Source organism: Saccoglossus kowalevskii, chromosome 12 (assembly GCF_978046115.1).
Source record: "Saccoglossus kowalevskii chromosome 12, keSacKowa6.1, whole genome shotgun sequence".
Taxonomy (NCBI): Eukaryota; Metazoa; Hemichordata; class Enteropneusta; family Harrimaniidae; genus Saccoglossus; species Saccoglossus kowalevskii.
The window spans coordinates 28,305,018-28,325,726 of record NC_140652.1 but is presented as its reverse complement, the minus strand read 5'-3'; the positions used below and the strand labels follow the sequence as shown (position 1 = coordinate 28,325,726).

At 36.0% G+C, this 20,709-nt stretch overlaps 1 protein-coding gene across 1 annotated transcript; it reads left to right on the top strand.

Annotated features, from left to right (window-relative positions):
* Positions 1 to 636: 636 nt before the first annotated feature.
* Positions 637 to 15,875, top strand: LOC144351997 (uncharacterized). The gene is made up of 22 exons (XM_078009298.2): positions 637 to 807; positions 1,041 to 1,182; positions 3,302 to 3,448; positions 3,760 to 3,870; positions 4,073 to 4,315; positions 4,438 to 4,588; positions 4,911 to 5,133; positions 6,252 to 6,456; positions 6,811 to 6,986; positions 7,211 to 7,456; positions 7,987 to 8,195; positions 9,299 to 9,419; positions 10,008 to 10,190; positions 10,342 to 10,497; positions 11,825 to 11,881; positions 12,254 to 12,497; positions 12,640 to 12,756; positions 12,947 to 13,278; positions 13,425 to 13,536; positions 13,648 to 13,744; positions 14,479 to 14,578; positions 14,745 to 15,875. Exons 1-22 carry the CDS (start codon positions 637 to 639, stop codon positions 14,799 to 14,801), a joined length of 3,600 nt encoding a protein of 1,199 aa, XP_077865424.2. The 3' UTR covers positions 14,802 to 15,875.
* Positions 15,876 to 20,709: the final 4,834 nt, after the last annotated feature.

Below are 20,709 nucleotides of genomic sequence, written 5' to 3'. Positions count from 1 at the left end.
AAGCTGTCCCAACTGATGAAGGTGACTGAAGTCAGGTGGTGGTACCGATATGGAGTCAATTGAATCTGATATTACTAAGCTGCCTTGAATGAATAATGATTTAATTAATAAACATTAATCATTACTGAATACTCGTTGTTTCGTTTAAATTTAAGTTTATGTTTATGTACATAAGTGAAAATTCATTTTGAACTCACGTAATATAGTCCAGTCAATTCATGGTTTGACGCATCACAAATTGCAACAGAAATAATTTCATCGCAATACATTCCAAGGAGGTGCCTAGATTGACATACTTAAAGTCTAGGAAAATCTAGGCTTCCGAAATATACCTAATTTGCATATATTCAAAATGACAGTTTGGTGCATTTTTACAACATGGAAAATACAACTATTAGGACATATTTTTAATTATAGATATTCCAGTTGCTGCGATATGGTTTGGTGTGTATGAATGTATGTGATTGCGAAACATTTGATTGAATAACAATCAAAAATGGCTGTCAAAATAGTATCATTTAAATGTGCAACCTCGGGTGGCCCATCGGAGTCTGTTCCTCGTAATGACTCTGTGAACCACGCCGTGGGGTGAGGGGGGTACATCTATCCTAGTAACCCAATGTTCAATTTGTGATGATGGAAGGAGCAGTCTTGGTGCTTCGGGATCCCACTGAGCAGTTGGCACAGGTGAGACCCACGAGCCAGTTTGGCTTCTGCCAAGCACAAGCGGTATGGACCCCAAGCTGGGAAAACGTAACGACCAAAGTCGGCACCCATTGGCCAGAAGTAGCCAAGTGGTGTGACCAGGTGTGGTCCCCCTCTTCCTCAGGGGTCGCCTACGCAGCTTTCAGGGGAAGCAGGTTTGATGCTTCCGCTTGCAACAAGGGGGATGGGCATATGTTCGGCGAGAGGCAGAATCTATCGACTTCTACAAGCCTCCCGGGGTCTCACATCGGCGGAAGAGAGATCACCCTGATGTGGAACCGCCGAACCAACACATCTCTGTCGCACTGATTGTGCTGGTGTATTCCGTTTCGGAGGCAGTGTGTAACCGATCCCTGGATTATCCAGATGGCTATACACGGTTACAAGATCCCACTGCAATCTCCATCCCCCTGGCACCAGCCCCCGTTCAGGGCATTAACAGGGGTTCCCCGCAAAACGGAAGCAATCTGACAGGAGGTAGATAGTTTGCTTACAAATGGCGCTATACTTAGGATAGGGGACCCGGCGTTAAGTCCTGGCTTCTACTCGCATGTATTGATGGTTCCAAAAACTAAAACTGAGACTACATGTGGCTGTACCCCGTTCTGGACTTAAGCAGACTAAATCATCGGAATGATGTCAGCAGTTTGCAGGGTAGTTCCCCCAGGCTCTTTTACATGAACTTGAGAGGCAAGTAACACACTCGGACCAAGCGAGGGATGCCTTGCCCTGGTGGTCGGCAATTGCTACCGTCAGGCAGAGTCTTGCTTCGCACGGACAACAAGGAGGGGGGCAGATCCCCATCTATGTCAGTCGTAGTGGAGCAAATTCTCCTTTGGTACCTGAAATACAATGTGGAGCTAGCCGCACACCACCTTCCAGGGGCGAGAAACAGTCAAGCGGACACCCTCTTGTGGCAGCTCCGTCTCCAGAATGCGGAGTGGTAGATACCCCAATGGGTAACCTCCAGACTGTTTCGATAGTGGGACGGTTGAAGGTTAGACCTATTCACCACACCCTGGAACACTAAGCTCCCGACATACACGACACTCCTGCCGACACCAGGAGCCTGGGCCAGGGACACTTTGTCGACCTTCATGAACCCACATGGACATGTACGCCTTTCTTCCCTTCTCGCTATTCACCAGGTACTGGAGAAATTATTCAGGAGTGCATCTGCATTTTCACACGGGTGGCGCCCAACAGGCCAGTCAAGCTCTGGTTTCCACTACTGTTGGAAATGTTAGTCGAAACACCCGGACTTCCAGATCTGCTGTCCCAACCGGACGGCACACTGCCTTTGAGCCCAGCGGTGTACCACTTACACGCATCAAGGCTCTCAGTTGACTCACTCAGATTTTTCTGGGTGGGATGCCAAAGTTCCGGCCAAGGCGAACAAGGGTCCCACCAACACAGCCTATGCCTCGAAATTACGTGCATACACTGATTTGTGTAGTGAAAGGCTGTACTAGGGGTCTTGTCGCCTTTATGGACACTCAATCGTGATAAAGACACAAGTCTGATTTCTCGCCAGGAAGCAAATCCCAGGACGCGATCCACAACCGATCGTCATTCCTGTATTGACTGACAAGGAGGCAGCACCTGAATTTCTCTCGATGATAGTGAGATACAACTGCGCCACAGACTGTCGAAGTCTCAGATATACCTGCAAAAAGCACAACCTTGAATGTTCTGCAGTTTGTGGTCGATGTCGAGGATCTGGATGCACAAATGTAGTTCAGATATCTGATGAAGATAGCGATGACAATTGCCAATTACATTAATCAAACAATAAACTTTTGAACAGAATTATAACTATTTAATACAGTTTGTTAAATCAAAAATATAGTTTATAGAGTTGAACATTTACGTTTAAATGGTCTGTTATGTATATAGTATAGCAGATTTGTAGATCCAACCAAGGTGTTTCATTCCTCTAGTTTTTCTTTTAGATGTGACGGCCATGTTGGATTTATGCAGATGAAGAGTCCGTCTACTCAGGAAACCATTTATTTACATCTGTACTATACGATTCTGTTTAAAATTGTATTCTAGCATTTTAAACTTATTACTTATGCCACATAGAAGAGGAGCCAGAAGAGAAGTTACATTAAATAATTATATTATCGCGGCCATATTGGATTTATGCTAATTTTCATCTACCCAATCAACACATTTGGCACTCTCATACCTTTTCCGACTCAAAAAAGTACCATAGTATCATGAATTTTTAAAATACCTCATCTAGAATTAAAGATATGATCAAATAGTCCATGTTGTAAAAATGTGCAAAACGACCATTTTTAATATATGCAAATTAGGTATATTTCGATTTTCCTAGACAGTTAGTATGTCAATCTAGATACCTTTCCGAAAAGCACTGTGAAGAAATTACTTTTTTGTTGCAATTTGTGACGGATTGGCCCCCCTTTTTGCTAGAATGACTGGACTAATATATATAATAACTGTCTTGCTTATTGGCTTACAAACTGCGCGTTTCTGTAGTCATGAGTTCGAACCTGGTTTGTGTTGTGTATTTATAAGTTCATAATTTGACGTTATTGCCCTTAATATACATGATATTACAATTTTTCAGCTTGTGAACCAATCGCTAACTGTGATGAACTTGATTGCACATCGAGCACAGACCACAAATGCATGAAATGTTCCTATGACCGAGGAGAGGGAAAGAAAGCATACGTACCAGTAACCGATGGTGGAAACGAGAAACGTGTATGCGAACGTAAGCAATAATATATGCTATTAATATATGCCAATATATGCGGCAATATACTTACAATAGCTTATATATATATTTATTATTTTATAGAATGAGTTGTATCAAAATAACTTCAAATCTCTATAACCACTCTTCCTGCACCATGGATAAGCACGCGTGTTATGGATAATTATGTGCAATTACATCATATTGCGTGCACATCTAACCCCTACTAGCCATTGTTCTATGACAGCAGAGGTATTTCAACTATCGGGACGTTTGATATGAATAGGTTTCCCATTAGGACCTTTAATCATATTTATTTTCTTTTGTAGAACGATGTTCATGGCGATCAGATAGTAAATTCTGCTACCCTGGAAGTTGTCCGGGAGAACCGTCGACGTGTGTTTGTGTCGATGGCTTTACGGGGGACAACTGTCTCCGAAGTGAGTAATAAGATAAAACTACAATAACTGACCGAAGGTTATTTGTTGATTCTGTAAATAAGTGAAAGAGTTGACAACGAACATTTATATTGATAATATACAAGCCAACAAGAATTAAGTGTCAAGACCTTTTGTTCGAGTCACTTCATTTCCAATTTATAAAATAGTAGTTACTATGCAGTAATATTATCTTCTCTTCAAGTTACCAAGTTGCCGACATTAGACGAATGTGCAGTAAAGTTTGAGGCACCTGGGGGTACGAATGCGCCATATGAATCGAGCTGTAAACAAGAAGACAGGTTATACTGCCCTTTGCAGGCACAAAAGTTTACAGTTGACTGGAAAGTAGGATTTGCTACAAATGACTTACCACCGCAGCCATATTATGTCAGCGATGCAGCGTTTGGAATAATAGAAGCAACTATAGATTGGACTTTAAATAGAGGTAGGAGGTCATTTACTTTCATGTAGAATGAAATAAACACGCAATCCGAAGATATTTACCACTTCAGTTTTTTAATTGTGTATACACGTGAAGTAAATGTAAGCGTTTTTAACCGTTTCTAGAGGTACAGGGTGAAATGACCGTGGTTACCAGTGGTCATGAGAGGTGTTACGTCGCTACCGATGCTACTCAAGTCCCACGGGAACAACTTCCATCGAGGCACTGCTCAGAGGTGTTTGATATATCTGGATACATTATTCAAGACAGAGATGAGTACGTTTTTTAATAAAAGTTTTCTTGAAAAAAGAATTGCAACTAGTTGTTAGTGAAGCATTCTGGAACACCATTAAACAGTTCAGAATTTGTAACCCCAATATTGCGGAATGTTATTATTTAAACAAGTCTACATTGAAGTGGGTAAAATGCCAGGTAAAGGACATGTGTTAATACCACATGACCCGTTTGTAATCAAGTGGTGTGTTCTATGTTAGTGTTTCATAATTCAGTATGTTTCGTATTGGTAAATGAATTTTCTCGATAAACATTTTATGATAATTTGAATATGCATTATCATGATCACATTTCCCTTTTACAGGTTAATAGTTACACTGCGATCCAAGAACTCTGGCTATATTACAATTAACAATTATGATAATGAGAATACAGTCACTGTCAATTCGGCTATAAACTACATGCCAAACAACGGTGCCAATGAAATAACAGTGATATTCGATTTGTATGCTCCAAGACATTGTATAAGAAATAGTGTTCCATGTGATTCGATGATAATTGAGGTTGCCGAACCATATACAAGGAATGTAAGTAAACTATTTTCTACTTTTAGAGAGGCAAGCAGTGGAAATTTCAAGATCGATTTAGTACGAACTGATTGAGATACCGGGGGGGGGGATAATGCACTCTCGTCTCTTAATCTATTTGATATTGCTTTGGACTACCGCAAACAAATTTCAACTAGAATGCATATATCGTTAACATGTGTACAATATGAGGTAAAGATAATATTCTCAAATAATGGTAACATCTACCATTCCGTGAGGATGGATGTTGAGTTTGGTTTCGCACATATAGATATGTCGGCATCATAGTACTGTAATGAACACTGGCGTTGTGTTCAGGAATCGGGGAACTTCGTCTCGCTTGTTTGATGTCACTTACACGTAGATATACCAGACCCAAATGAATACACATAAATTCATTACAGACAGTCCAGCTTTATTCACACAAGAGGTCAGCCGAGGTAACCCCTCGCTACACCGTTCTCTCCTGCTCTTTTCTCTTTCAAAAGTTTACAAACTCTATATTAAAAGTGAAATCTCTAAGGCGTGGTAAGTAACCATGCGACCTGCCAATCGCTACAGTCGTTGGCACAATCACGTGTATTATCAGGAATGTGTCTCACGGTTAAAGCCTTGCAAAGTCGCCACTACTAAATACAATAAGTAAACACTCTTTTAATCAAATTCCTGTAATATATATTTATAATCTCCAACCTAAACATGCAAATTGTTGATTCTAAACAATAGTCTAAAGACGCGTGAACCGAAAGTGCGAACGTGAAGTCGCTATCATAACACATTCCCCCTCTGACAAATTCGGTTATGGTTAATATCTCTCTTTTTAGTATTTTGGAGAACAGGGAGTTAAGTAGAACTGTAACGTGGGACTCGTACAACGTCGGTTTCTATAGACACGTGACTTTTTTTCTGTTTTATGAACTGAATCATAAATAATCTATTATCTCTTCACCCACTCAAAATATCGTGTTAACGGTATGTCGGATTGTGATTCTACATTTGAAACAAAACTTACACATTGCCGAACATTTCAGCTAAAATGACTAATGTTAAATTCTTAAAAGCTACCAGGTTTCAGGTATGTAATTCACGCTATGGTATTTGTTATTATTTTATTTTAGAAATTGGTCCCAGTTAGATGGACTCCTGGAGACTGGAGTGATAGCAACTCTGGCATCAGTCATTATAATTGTGAAGCATTCCGATTGGCTGTAGACGCATCTTCACAAACTGAGGATTTGGATATTATATCTTCCAATCCACATGCGTCTGAAAATGACATCCAACTCTCCACATCGCAGGCATCTTTGTCTCTTCCCCAGCCAGGTTAGAATGATTTATTCAACATTATGTTACACGCGTGAATTGGAGGTTCATTGCCATAGAATCCTGGAAGTTATAACCATACAGTTGTGGTTTCAACCCAAGAACATATAAATACACAATCATTGCCACTAGTTTATGTTTTAAAAAAGGAAGGTTTTTCTCTAGTTTATTCAGTAAATATGCCAGATCTGTAGGTGGGAATGCTGCTTAATTTGACAGCTGATTTGAGATGTCGATTAAAATGAGTTCGATTTGCACGAATGCTATTATTATGATACCCTTCTACCTTCGGTACTGTATATTGTGATCCATACATTGCCTTCTTTCAAATTGGCATATATTATATATTAACAGGATTATACTCCATTGTTCTAACCGTGTTTGACCAAGTTGGAAACTCAGAGAGAGCACGTCGGTTTGTAATGTATGATGACATCAGCACTGTGGAAATTGACATTGACATTCCCATCACTGCAGCAGGGGCTTCCGTCAATGAAGGTGTTGCGTGGATCCCGGTCGTGTCAGATAAGGTGAGTAAGTACGTGATTACTAAATGTACCATTTACTTCAAAACATTTTTATCCAGGAAACTCAATTACTTATATTAGTGTGCTGTTACGATTATATAGATTTTATCCTATTGTGAAATTATTTTCTAGATTCTAGTAGGTTATGACCACAGCAGTTACAAGTGTAAATGTGCGTATCATTGGATGGGAAGATAGGTTAGCATATAATGTTTGTCATATTTCAGATCACTGTCAAGTGGGCTGGTCATTTTTACAATGCCTTCTACCGTGATGACAAACTTCTAAATGCTATTGCTGACGCAAAACCAGCCATGACTCCAGGATATGACGAGGTCACGGGTCAACCACCCACCCGGTCACGTGAGGCTGTGCCTAACGTTGATGGTATAGTGTTATTTCACGTTGGGTATGTTGAAACCTCCACAAGTAAATCAGACAATATCAAATGGATTGAAGTGAATGCGCCACAGGTATGTCAATGGATTGTGGTCTTAATTATTCTGTGTTGTCATAATAGAGTTTGGCAACTGCTAGAGGGAAGTATTATGACAATATAAACAAATGAATAAATTCACTACAGTCGTTCAATAAATAACTAAACTTCCACAATTTGCACTTAGAAGCAGTTGAATAATATTTTAACACGTACTACAGACAGGACTTTTATATTTCTATATTTCTGGCGCACATCAACTATAGACGTCGCGATATATAATGCATAGCGTCGTCTATATAACATGACACTTAAAATCACGCTAGTACCTCAATTTACACTAAATTGGATAATACACATTCAAATCCAATTATGAATAATGCAGTACTTATATCTATAAGCGCGGCATGTCCGACTACAGCAAATGCAAAGACACTAACCGTTATAGCTGTACTCTCAGGCTAATGTTTCCCAAATACAAGGGGAAAATTATACAGTATTACAAATAAGATTAAAATAGATAATGAAACATATTTCTATTCCCAAATATTTTCAATATTTTTGCAGGCCGCAGCAGAGATACCTGTATCTGCATTAAATGGCGATAGAGTAACTATATGGATGAAAGCTCAAGATGTTATGGGTAGAAAAAAAGAAGACTTGGCCTATTTGTATGTAGATTCATCTCCACCCGATATCGCTGACGTAAAAGTGACAGACAACAATGGAAATGTTTTGTCATCAGATGATGGTGTTATTGATTTCACCAAAAACCAGTAAGATTGGACTATATTTTTCGTATTTTTTATTTGCTAACATAAATAAAATGGTAGTACACACTTGCAGTCTTTGGTAATTATTCAATATAACCAGGCGTTTCAGGCAATGTACTTATTTTCAAAAGATAATATAAATTGAATGAGAGATCGTAGGCTATTCAGTAACATCTAGTAATCACGTAAAAAAATAGAGAGGCAGTTGTAGAATATTAATTGTATGGATGTGAAATGTTGATGCACAACCATCCCGTCTATGAACATCGGATTGAACATCACTGGTGACTTGTCCCGGTTTCTTTAATTACGTTTACAGATTTCCCACATAATGCCGAAGTCTATTACATGTAGTATTATGATTGACAATAATATGGCTAACACTTCAACATTCTAAAAAGTGTAATACATGTGATCACTTGCTCTCACTGTCTGGCGAGGCAATACTCATTTCAGAGATTTATTGGTCCATACACGTGGCGGGGTAGACCACGATTATATTTCATGTCACACATGTCCTTTTAATAGTAATACTAATTTGTGATAACATAAGTACTGTTGTAGTAGATGCGCCATCAATATTGTGGTTTATTTTATTGAGAACAGAAAATTTGGTAAACTATTAGTTCTGCAATATAGCGGCCGGGATCGTGTCTCTAAACATTTGCGGTAGATTAGGCAATGGCACCGTTTTTATGCGGTGTCCTTACGTTTACATCTAGGGGACATGGCATTTCACATATTATGTTATCGGCAACGACAATCAAATTAGAAACGTATAATAACAATTCATATACAGACTTACAGCAGAGGAACCTAATGAAATAAATGAATAGCTCATGCAATTTAAGATGAAAACGCGTGTTTTTTTAATCTCTCATTTTATTATGATTAACATTGCCCAAACGACTAGTCATTTTGAATAATAATCAAGAATTACGATTACTTACTACCATCTACTATTATCATATTTATGAGTCCTTTCTCTAGTTTTACCTCTGAATATATATTTATTTATGTATGCAAATTGTAGATGCAGATTATATCATTATCTGCATTCTTTCGAAATTCCGCCACAGTTATGTTTTTTTTTTTTCAAACTACAGAATCACTGTTCGTGCAAGTGATCAGGAAAGTGGTATTAACAAAATAGAATGGGAAATACGTGACGCAGAAACCGAAAGTATTGCGTATGCAACAGGAGAGATTACAAATAATAGGCCCGAGGTAAGTTAATCTGATTGTCATTTATTCTCGCTCAATTTACCTAATTAAATTTATAGAAAATAGAATATATATATATAATACACACAAGTACACATTAAATTGCCAAATACTCAATTTCACCATTTTTGGATATTTATATGCAGATCTACTCTGTATTAGTGCAAAACCGACATCAAACTCAGTATATTGGAGGCGGCATTCTATATAAAGAAATACACTTCATAAAAACAAATTTCAAGAATACAACATAAGCTAACCATTAACACAGTTTGTATACATTCATTTCCCTCCTGACTTTCGTTGGAAGGATAGCAAACACTCAGTGTAATCGGACACATAAATGTTATTCTCATTGACAAACATGATGATATTGTAATTTCTCTTCAGTTCTATCAGTGATATTCGGTAATATGCTTCATACTAATCAATATAAATGATTTGTATGATTTACTGGTTAGAATAAATTTGATCCCTCCAACAACATTGACTATATACTGTTTGACAATTACCAGATCTAGGGGAAGGGCTGTAATTCTCTGTATTGAATAATATTATCATCATTGTTATCAATATTATTTTTTTATCCAGAATGAAAACTGTCCTCCTGCGAGCTGCCACTGTTTAAGTGTCGCGAATATGTGTTTTCATAGTGAGTATGTCATAAATAAAGAGGGCGCCACCATTATAGACTTCCCAGATGTTGCAGTAAAATGTGCCGTCAAAGTGACTGTATACAACAGCGCTATGTTGACGAAAACAGAAGAACTTAACGTAAGTGAAATTGCATGAATGATATGCATGACACATTTTAATGAAATGTGGTTTTGTCTAATCGAAAAAACGTTTGTGTAAAAAATGGCAAAGTTTATTTAAAAAAACAATATCGGAAAACAGCAGTATATTCTATCATTTCCTATTTCAGTTACAGCTCCGCGTAGAAGCATCAACAGGCGGAGGAGGCAGTAGTAGCAGTAGTAGTAGTAGTGGTGCGGTAGCTGGGGGTGTTGTTGTCGCTGTTATAGTTATAATTGCTGTTGTTGCTGTCGTTGTCCTGTGGAGAATGAACAAACTACCAAAGGTAAAATAATGTGTCTATATTTAGGTAAATATGAAAATGAAGAAAAAAAAAACATCATGGAATAATATGACAGAACCCCACACCCTGCCTGTGGCTTTCGTTGCGTATGGAAGTTATTTTCACGAGTGATGCGGTGTATCCTGCGGCCGTACTTTCACGATCGAAGCGTGTGGTGTTCTGTTATTATTAAATATGTTCCATATTTCATTATTCCATATTAAAGAAAGAACGTGCAACAAACCGAGATAGAATTTAGGTCGGGAACCCCTTGCCCATTAATATGTTCCAATATAGTGTTACGCCCTAGCAGCGCGTGTCAGTGTAGAACGCGCCCGGAGAACGCGTGTCACTGTTTGTTTGAAATTAAAAAAAATCAGACGTCTAATCTGAGTCACTGTCCGAATAAATAACTCGTTGACGTTTAGTTGGGACCACGACAAAACCAGGACTTGAACTGGACGACTATGATACACAGTTTATGTTGAAGTTAAAAGTTCCACCACAGAATTGTGCATTGGCAAACATGCTGACGGGATGACTTTCGTCGACAGCGGTTGTCGCTGAGCTGCACGCTACAACTTCGTGTGTGATGTTGCATGCTGGTCGTGGATTGACTGAGTCTTGGTTACCGGTTAAAATGTTGCTTTTTTTGGCGTTGGTAATTTTTATTTGGAACTGAGTAACGCCGCAACGTCGCCAGCAGAAACCTGGTATCTCGATGTTGATGGTTGCGGCTGCAAAGTAATCGCTGATTTCACTGCTGGTGGATCTTCTGACAGCCCTTCAAGGTTTATAAAACTCAGTTTCCAGGTGGTCAACATGCATTATGTTCTCCCAATCGTAGTATTCCATGTGATGTACACCTAACACGCCAAAAATGTTGCCTGACGATTTGAACCGGACAAAAATAGCAACGAAAATGTGTTTACAAAATAAAAATAGTTCGGTAGCCGATGGAAATACCATGTTCATTTGCATATCGACCGTGAAAATACCGAAAACATTATTGCATAGGTGATATGCAAATTAGTTTTTGCCAAAATAAGTGACTGGCTAAAGGTACCATTACTGTTGTTCAAATTTCATTTCACTAGGCAAGTATATTCATGTACCTCAAATGAAAAATATCGTACTTCTTAATATTGTTTATTTCTGCTATGTTTCGAAAAACGATACTCCTGAAGGCACTACTTTGTTTGCTCTCAGACCTCATTTGCATATGAGGTGTGGAAATACCGATTTTGATTTCAGGGACGAATCAAAATAAACTGCAGTAAATATCTAATAATACACATTTTTAATCAAATAATATTAATTCCTTTTCTAGTTCTGTGGAAAAGATGGAACGAATGGAGAGCTATCAGATATAAATGCACATGGGCAGGTATGAATTAGCACACTATTTAATCGTCAGGTATTCAGGTGTTCACCGAGATTCAACATTTGTAACATACCTTCACTTTCACAGAAAGTTTGTACACTGGTGATGCAGTGTGGTATCAATTGCCGATTGCCACGGACTCTTGGAACACGTATTCGTGATTTCGATACTCTGGATTCAGTTAAACGATGATGTTAGTTTTACATGTCGGCCCCATTTTAGCTGGGTGTTTCAATGAATCGAAAATTTATAATCACTACTGGCAATTGGTACCCATTATTACCTTGACTAAATCAGTTAAAGATTACGGTTAGAGATGTAAAGTTATTGATTGATTGATTGATTGATTGATTGGTTGATCTATTTAACGTACAGGGTCACACAAACTACCAGTATGAGGCATCAGCAGATGAGATAGCAGCAGTAGGTGGACGAAAGAAAGAAAACGATTATGTAACAAATCCTGGAGCAGCTTCTGCACTCACTGTCGATGAAATGGAATTCCCGTCTGAGAAACTGGAGCTAAAAGAGCTTATACAGCCTGGGATTTTTAAAGCAAATGCTACTGATATTTGTGGTGTTCGCGGAGTTTCCATTGTAGTCGTAAAGACAACTAAAGGTAGGAGAGACGTTGCCTGTCGTGCATAATACACAGCATTAGTATACTGTTACACTTATTGCATTGGTTGTACTGAAGAATAAATAAATAAATAAATTATCGTTATTATTGATTACACAAATATGATGATTATGTTTCGTAGATACCAACAATGCCTATCAACGTGAAAGTCTTCTGCATGAGCTGGATATAATGTTAAACATCATTCCTCATGATAATGTAATTCGTCTGATTGGCTGTATGATAACCAGTGGGACACGTAAGTGATCTTAACAACCTTAGATGTATCTTGCTAATTTTACACTAATAGTAAAACAATTCCTTACCAATATCAAGTAATTTCAATCATTTACGCATGTTGCAGATCAGAATGTTGAAGATTCTGGCGACAGTGAGTTATATTCACTTCACAAATTCACTGAATGTCATGAATGTCTCTTTCTCTATAGCTAAGCCGAGTATTATTATGGAGTTCGCCAACTATGACAACCTGAAACCTGTGTTGCTCAACAGTCGCAAAGAAAGAGCTGAGAGCGCCGAAGAGCAAGATGATTCAGTATATTCCAACATGTTTGAGGACAATGACTCAGTGACCTCTGAGAAACTGCTGCTTTTTTGTGAACAAATCGCAAATGGAATGCAGCACATCTCCAGCCTGGGTATTATTCATCGTAAACTTGGTGCTAGGAATGTGTTTGTTGGGAAAAATGAAGTATGCAAAATTGCTTCTTTTTCTAAAGCAATTCGCACTGATGATCCTCAAGTCATTGACAAGCGAGAGGTAAGCAATTTGTTCCATACACAGGGTTGTTTCGTCTACGTATCGTATTATATACAGTTGGATCACATAAAACGAGTCCAATACTTGGATTCTTAACAATTTAAATACATGCCAAAAGTTGTAATTTTCTTTTTTGCCACCACCAGAATCGCCTGCCAATTCGTTGGATGGCACCAGAATCCTTGAGTAAACACGTATTCTCCACAAAGACCGACGTCTGGGCATATGGAATTGTGATGTGGGAAATCGTGACTTTGGGTACGTTTAATAATATTAATAATATTCCATATTTACATGGCATTAAAACACTTTGTGATAAGTAATTTTGTTTTGTTTTGTTTTGTTTTGTTTTGTTTTGTTGTATTCAAGGTGCACTACCGTATACAGGAATGAAAAACAAGGAAATCTCTGCAAAGATAGCGTCTGGGTATCGTATGGAGAAACCTCCTCATTGTACTCCACAATTGTAAGTACATTTGCTATATATATAAGCCCTAAATTAACCTTTTGCATTATCTTGACTTATGTAATTAGTCGGCCGTAAAATCCTGAAATTTTCACTTACTTGTTTAAACTTCTGTTCATAGTTGTTAAGATACTTTAGGCTAGGTTAGATCATACTTTTAATGGTTCGCGTCTTTTATTCCGATACATTTTGTCATTGTAGTTAGTCCAACATGACCGACTACATCGTATATACCAATTTTTATTTACCTTATATTTAGACTACAATAAATGCACTGTGGTTTCATTTTGTTGGTTTTTTAGTGCGTCCAATAGTGCGTTTTTTATAGTATGTAGATGTTTTGTCACATGATGAGTTGTTCAATAAAACAAGGCATATGTTAAAAGATTCAAGGTTTGCACATTTTGTTTATGGGCACTATCGGTATTTATTTAACACATACAATGTGGTGTCAATATTTGTGTGTTATACAAAATTGCGCTATATAGCGTATTTGATCGTTCTTCAAAAACACGGTAAATGACAAACAAAGTCTAACTGTATTTGTATGAATTGCGGTGGTGTTGACCACTTTTAAGTACCATATATTTAAGATAGTTGAAGTTACTATAAAAACTATGATCGCTAATAATACAAACAAACTACTTATTGATCGCAGATATATATAGTGTTTTTGTTAAATGTTTCTATGTCAATACATGACGCTAATGTATGTCTACATTTCAATACATCAGGTATGATGTCATGCTTCGTTGTTGGAATAAGAACGCAGATTATCGTCCAGGATTTGGTCAGCTGGTTCAAGAAATCACAATCATCAATAATCAAAAAGAGGTATAAAATTGGTTTATTCAAGTATTTGTATGTTCGTTCGTTATTTCGAATTTATTTATTTACTTGTTTAATTAATTAATTAATTAATTAATTAATTTATTTATTTATTTATTTATTTATTTATTTATTTATTTATTTATTTATTTATTTATTTATTTATTTACAGGGTGTCAACTTAAGCGAGTACGACAGTGACATTTATGGAGACGTAGAAGACATATAAAAGACATCGCCTCTATAAGAACAGAGATGAAAAGCTTTCCACGATTAATAATTGAAATTTGAAAACCAGAATTTAAATTACCGTATGAAAAGTATATTAACCTATATTGTGCATGTTATGTTACAATATAAATATTAGTATCACTCATCGTTATGCATTAAAATCGACCTTTTTTTACATTTCTTTTACATGCAGTCATATGATAATCACAATAATCATGTTTGAATATATCCAAGATTTGAAATGAACTGCGCCATGATTTATTTGCATGAATAGTTTCGAGTTTCTTAATTGCTGTGTCATTAAGTAGCCCAGTTGTGATTCGTTGGGACAAGAGGAGTTAGCATTCCAATCCGTTTGTAAGACGTTTTCAATTGTTTTTCACAAGTTTTTGCAAGCGTATTAATACTATGAATACCTACATACACTGCTTCGCCTGTGTGCAAAGGAAAGATATTATGTTTGACAAACTCTGTTTCTTTTTAAATCAACTATATGTTATGTATCGTCGGTATTTACCAAGCAGAAGCTTGTATATAGGTATATATAGAGGGAGTTATATATAACCTAGAAAGTATAGAATGAAATCACACCGGAATGAACTTTCTTGTTAATAATATTTCTTTAATCCATAAATGATCACAATGATTTGAAATCCATTCATTATTGTTAAACAATTTTACTTTATGAACTACAAAATACATACAAATGTATTCTATTATTCAAATAACATGTCACGGTGGATTTTTTCATTAGAGTTGTATAGGCGTTGTAATATTTATTCGTTATATTATAACAGGTTTATTTAGTCACAACGGAAAACTCCAAGCTAACACAAACACACACACATTCAAGTTTCATTACGACTTTGAAGTATACAGAACACATCGCAATCGTTATTGTTATAACAATGAGATAATAATAAAAATCATTTTGCTTGGCAACAAATAATTAAAACTAGAACACTGAAGATCGTGACAAACAAACAGAAGAGCGTCCATTGTGTCTGTAAATTGTTGTGCAATATATTCGCAGACTGTTTATGCTGATGTAGTTATTAAACTTTTAACCAAATTCTGTTTGTATAGTTTCTTTCATGTGTGTTGAATTTAATTCAAAGTACGTGTGTGTTTAATTACGGGTACGTACTATTAATTCGAAGTAAATAAGTAAATTCAAAGTATATTTCTGTTGAAATTCTGGTACATACAATGAATTCAAAGTACAGGTGTGCTGAATTAATATTACGTACTATCAATCTAGTTACATGTGTGCAGAATTGCAAGTATGTAGTATTGCTTACAATCCTGACCTGCAACTTCGCATATTTATCACAAAGATCATTTGTATGTTATTGTAGTTTGTGTGATAGTTAGATAGGTATAGTATTATCATATAGCCTTGCAAGCACGAAGTCATGGGTCAAAGTGTCATAGGTAGCTTGAGGGTAAGAACCGAAAATTTAAAGTGCATGTTTGACAAATTACTGGTACGTACTATTAATTGAAAGTGCCTGTGTCTTGAATTACTGGTACGTACCATTATTTCGTGAGACATGTGTACTAAATTACTGGTACTACTACTAAATCAAATTACTGTTGAATTACTGGTACGTACTATTAATTCAAAGTACATATGGGTTAATTTACAATGTACATGTAAAATACATCATCGAGAGCATAATATCAATTATTATATAGCAATTATACATCAAATTATATTACACTATAAAGCTAAAATACAGAACAAAATGCTAATTTGAATGAATTTAAAATGTAATAGCTTCCCCAAATTATTATATTTGTATTATGCAAATTTGATAATCCATATCACATTTTTATATACCACACCCCAATGTCACATATTCACAGTTTAATCGGAGTTTGTAACTATAATATTGCTTCAAACTGCAATGAGATATAAAACTACATACGTATTCTGAACTTACTTTTTGAGGAAATGACTGTAATAAATGAAGTTCATAATCCTTGATTCTATTTTTTTACCACAACATAGAATTTAAAATGTTCATGTAACATTTCAGCGAACGTCAACCAATTATTTTGACGCATATAGTATATATTATAACCATTTGGACTAAAAAATCATCTTCCAAATGATCCCGTAAATGCAAATAAAAAAGGTCCATCGAGCAGAAAGTCGGTATCCATTACTTCTACATGGATTACTTTCACTTGGATTACACACAATCATCTGTACGAGAATAAATACAAAAAATACTGATTACCTAGAAAAATAACAGTACAACAGTTGAAAATAAATATTAAATTATTTTTTTTATGAAACAGCCAGGAAAATCCGATTGGTATTTTCATATTGATGTGCTATAGTAACGGGACTTCGTTCACATAACGCGCAAACAACTAATGTAGAAAAGTAAACAAATAATTCTACGTCATGAGTGTATAACATACTCATGAACCTTGACCATAACCCAATGTGCCCACGTGATATCATGCGACATACAAATGATATACAAAACTGATTCTTACTATGAGTCCCTCTGTGCTGCTCATATTCACGTCCTCTTTAAACATAATGCCATCTACTGTGACAGGATTGTATCGATCATGCTCATATCATCATAAACAGCGAAGTTTCTCGTTATTTCAAAGTGTCCAATTCTATCAAAGACGGTCATGACAAACGCATATACTCCTGCAATAAGCAAACTTATTGATGTAGAAATAACATCATACCACAATCGATAGTTCATTTAATAATATCAAAACTACAGTATATAATATTATCATAATGCACATAATGTACTTTTATCTTTGTGTAAAAAATTGATCCTTCACTATAAATGATTAATATGTCATATATCATAAACAATATGTAGCCGAATTTATGTTGTTTACAAAAACTTAAAGCTATTTTTTTCTTGGTAGAGCAGTTTAATGTCAAATTACGTTTGCTTACAGTGAGCATATCCTGATCAACACATGATATCCACCGTATATTAATACCAATAAAATAATTTACGTTTGAAAATCTTCATCAGAAAAATTACATTGTATGGATCTGAGTTCGTCTTTGCAGCTAAACTAAACAGGCAATATACTATTGAACGGGCCTTGACCTAGTATACAGAGATTACAGATACATATGTTTGTTGTTAGTATCAAAGGTGATATAATTGAAACCGTAATTTCCTTATTGCGTTCTATCCATCTTATGTGCTATTCACGGTTATGACCCAATTCTAAAAATCTTACCACGGCTTGCATAATTAAAAACACGCTCTCGACCAATCAGATGCTGGTATAATATAAACGACAATAATACAGTCTTACCTGAATAAGGTAAAGTTACAACAATCTCTGACACAATTGGTCAGTGTATTTGTTACTGAAATACATTATAAGTGACATTTTCATTTCTATATATCAACTTTCTGTTCAGTGATGTGGAATGATAATGCGACATATTCTGGATAATAATAGTAATAATAGCTTATTCACAATAGCTTGTACATCAATTCTGCAATACACCATATGACATCACACCATGTTGTATCATATTACTGTATCTTTGATAAGTTGACCAAATTAACTATTATTGACAAAGTAATACAATCTTTACAGAAAAAAAAACGAGTATTAAAACACAGTTGAGTGAAATTCTCATCGGACAATTTGCATGGTTTAAGTCATTGACACATCCGTAAATATAAACCTAATTTTAACCACAGAAATCAATGATTTGATTTGAATACTCAATGGTCAAAAGTAACTACATTTATACAGTCTCTAAGTGCTAAACTGTCTGTGGGAATATCACTAGCATTCCTGTATATTAGGCAGTCTTCATGTCCATTGCTGAATAGATTGTCATCTGTAATACAACGACATTTAATTTAATCACTGAAATAAAATGGTTGTTTTATCAATTATATAATATATAATTGCTACCGATTGTTTCTTGGTAATTATTTTCAAATACTGCATTAAACACCATATCTTGCCTACTAGAAGTGCTCACATTACCGCTGGGATGTGGGCTTTATTTGATTTATATTAGTAGTTTATCAGTGAGTGCTTTCTTATCAGTTCTTTCTCTGAATAATGGGTTTCTGCTGATGTGCGTTTGACCCTCTACAGTTGAAGTTATTTTCGTTATTTCTGTTTTATTAAAGACGCTGAGGGCGTTTGGCCTGTGTTCAAATGAAGTCTACTGACATATCGATGTCAGGTGTATTATGGGATATCGAATCAGTCTCGTGATTTTTAAAAGCCTCTTACTGTGTGACTCGCACTTTGATATGTTTTGTGGGGGGCGGCCGATGTGTGGATGTGTGGTGGGTAATGACTGAGCCATTATTTGCAAACAATTGTGGTTTTATTGTTCCTGGGTCTGAATATGCAATTGATTTTTTGATCTCTGTTTATTGTTCTTTGGTCAAAATTTTTTCACGTCGTGTATGACAAGATACACCGCGACAACACTAATTCGGGGATTTTGGTAAGATCTGTTAGATATTTGAATTTATTGCTAAACTAATTTTGGAATTGATTTTAGAAATCACTGTTATGGTGAATGAGGGTTAATTAGAGTGACTTTCATTACTGTCTGAATTGGGAGACTAATTGGAATCTGATATGCCTTTTACATTATACAGTGTTGATTGCATAATCATGGTCTAATAGCGGTAACAATGTATTTGTGCATGTATTTTGTATACAGGCTTTGCTATATAGTGTAATATCTATCGAATCTATATTTGTTTACCTTTCACCAATATCCATTCAACCACAGCTTTTACAATTCCGAATCCAGTTTCATTGATGTAAAATGGAGGAGTTGGTATGTCGCTTGGAACCTAACTGATTGTCCATTCGATTGTAACACTGTCTATCTCCAATGGGCAATATATTATTTGTTGGTCACATCCTGCGGTCATTGATATCATCGTATCATTTGCTTGCCCTAAAGTCACGTTGCAATAATGGTTTTTCGTGTACTGGAGAGAAGACACAATAATACATACCATACCATATATTACATATTTATCGTTACTTCCCAAGCCGAAATTAATAGATTGTGAACGCGAGGCCATACCACGGGAGCTGCGTCACTTTATTTGACAAAACATGGCATTTGTCACAAAAATATATTGATAATATTTTTCCTATTTCACAAAATTAACATTGTTCTTCTATATGTTAAGTTATTTGCTTCATTTTAAGTATCACATGATTCTACCATACTATAGTTGTATTGGTGAATGATGCCCCAGAAATTGTGTATTAAAATTTTAGTTAGTAACAAACGTGTTGTATTTCTATCTTAATAAAATCTCTCTTATAAAACTAAATTATAATTTTCATTTTTTATATACATATACTCACTCATCAGACAGTTGTCACCATGGAAACCATTAGCACATTCGCGTGTAGAGGGTTTTCCAGAGCAGTTTCCTGGGTAACATAATTTACTATCTTCTCTCCAGGAACATCTCTCTAAAGAAAAACACATAGGTCGTTGCCTATTATGATTATAGCTTCAGAATTTCCGAGTCGAGTAAATGGTCAAAACAATATATCATGGCTGTGAAAACCAATATGGTTGCACATTGCTATACTATGATAATACTAACAATCTATGGCCAATTCAAGCACATACTTAACATCCAACACAAATCGTACAACATATTATTGATGATATTTTTATCAAAACTGCAATAGCGAATACGATTTTGTTTACACGTCACGTGATGTAATATTGGCTGTACATGCAGTCAACTTTCGTACTTTTAGGCTTGTACGAATAAATCAGTGCAAATTTTCAGATGCAGGCAATACGTACAAAAACAACACGATTAACGTGTCTCGCCTGTGAAGTATGATATGGTAAAATGTTTTGAAAAACCTGACAATATACACAT

Bases quoted from the DNA above. Each gene is read 5' to 3' on its own strand.
- LOC144351997 (XM_078009298.2), top strand. From the start codon at position 637: ATGGAAGGAGCAGTCTTGGTGCTTCGGGATCCCACTGAGCAGTTGGCA. The intron at 10,498-11,824 runs GTAAAATAATGT...TTCCTTTTCTAG, and splicing joins GAATGAACAAACTACCAAAG to TTCTGTGGAAAAGATGGAAC. The intron at 13,537-13,647 runs GTACGTTTAATA...GTTGTATTCAAG, and splicing joins GTGGGAAATCGTGACTTTGG to GTGCACTACCGTATACAGGA.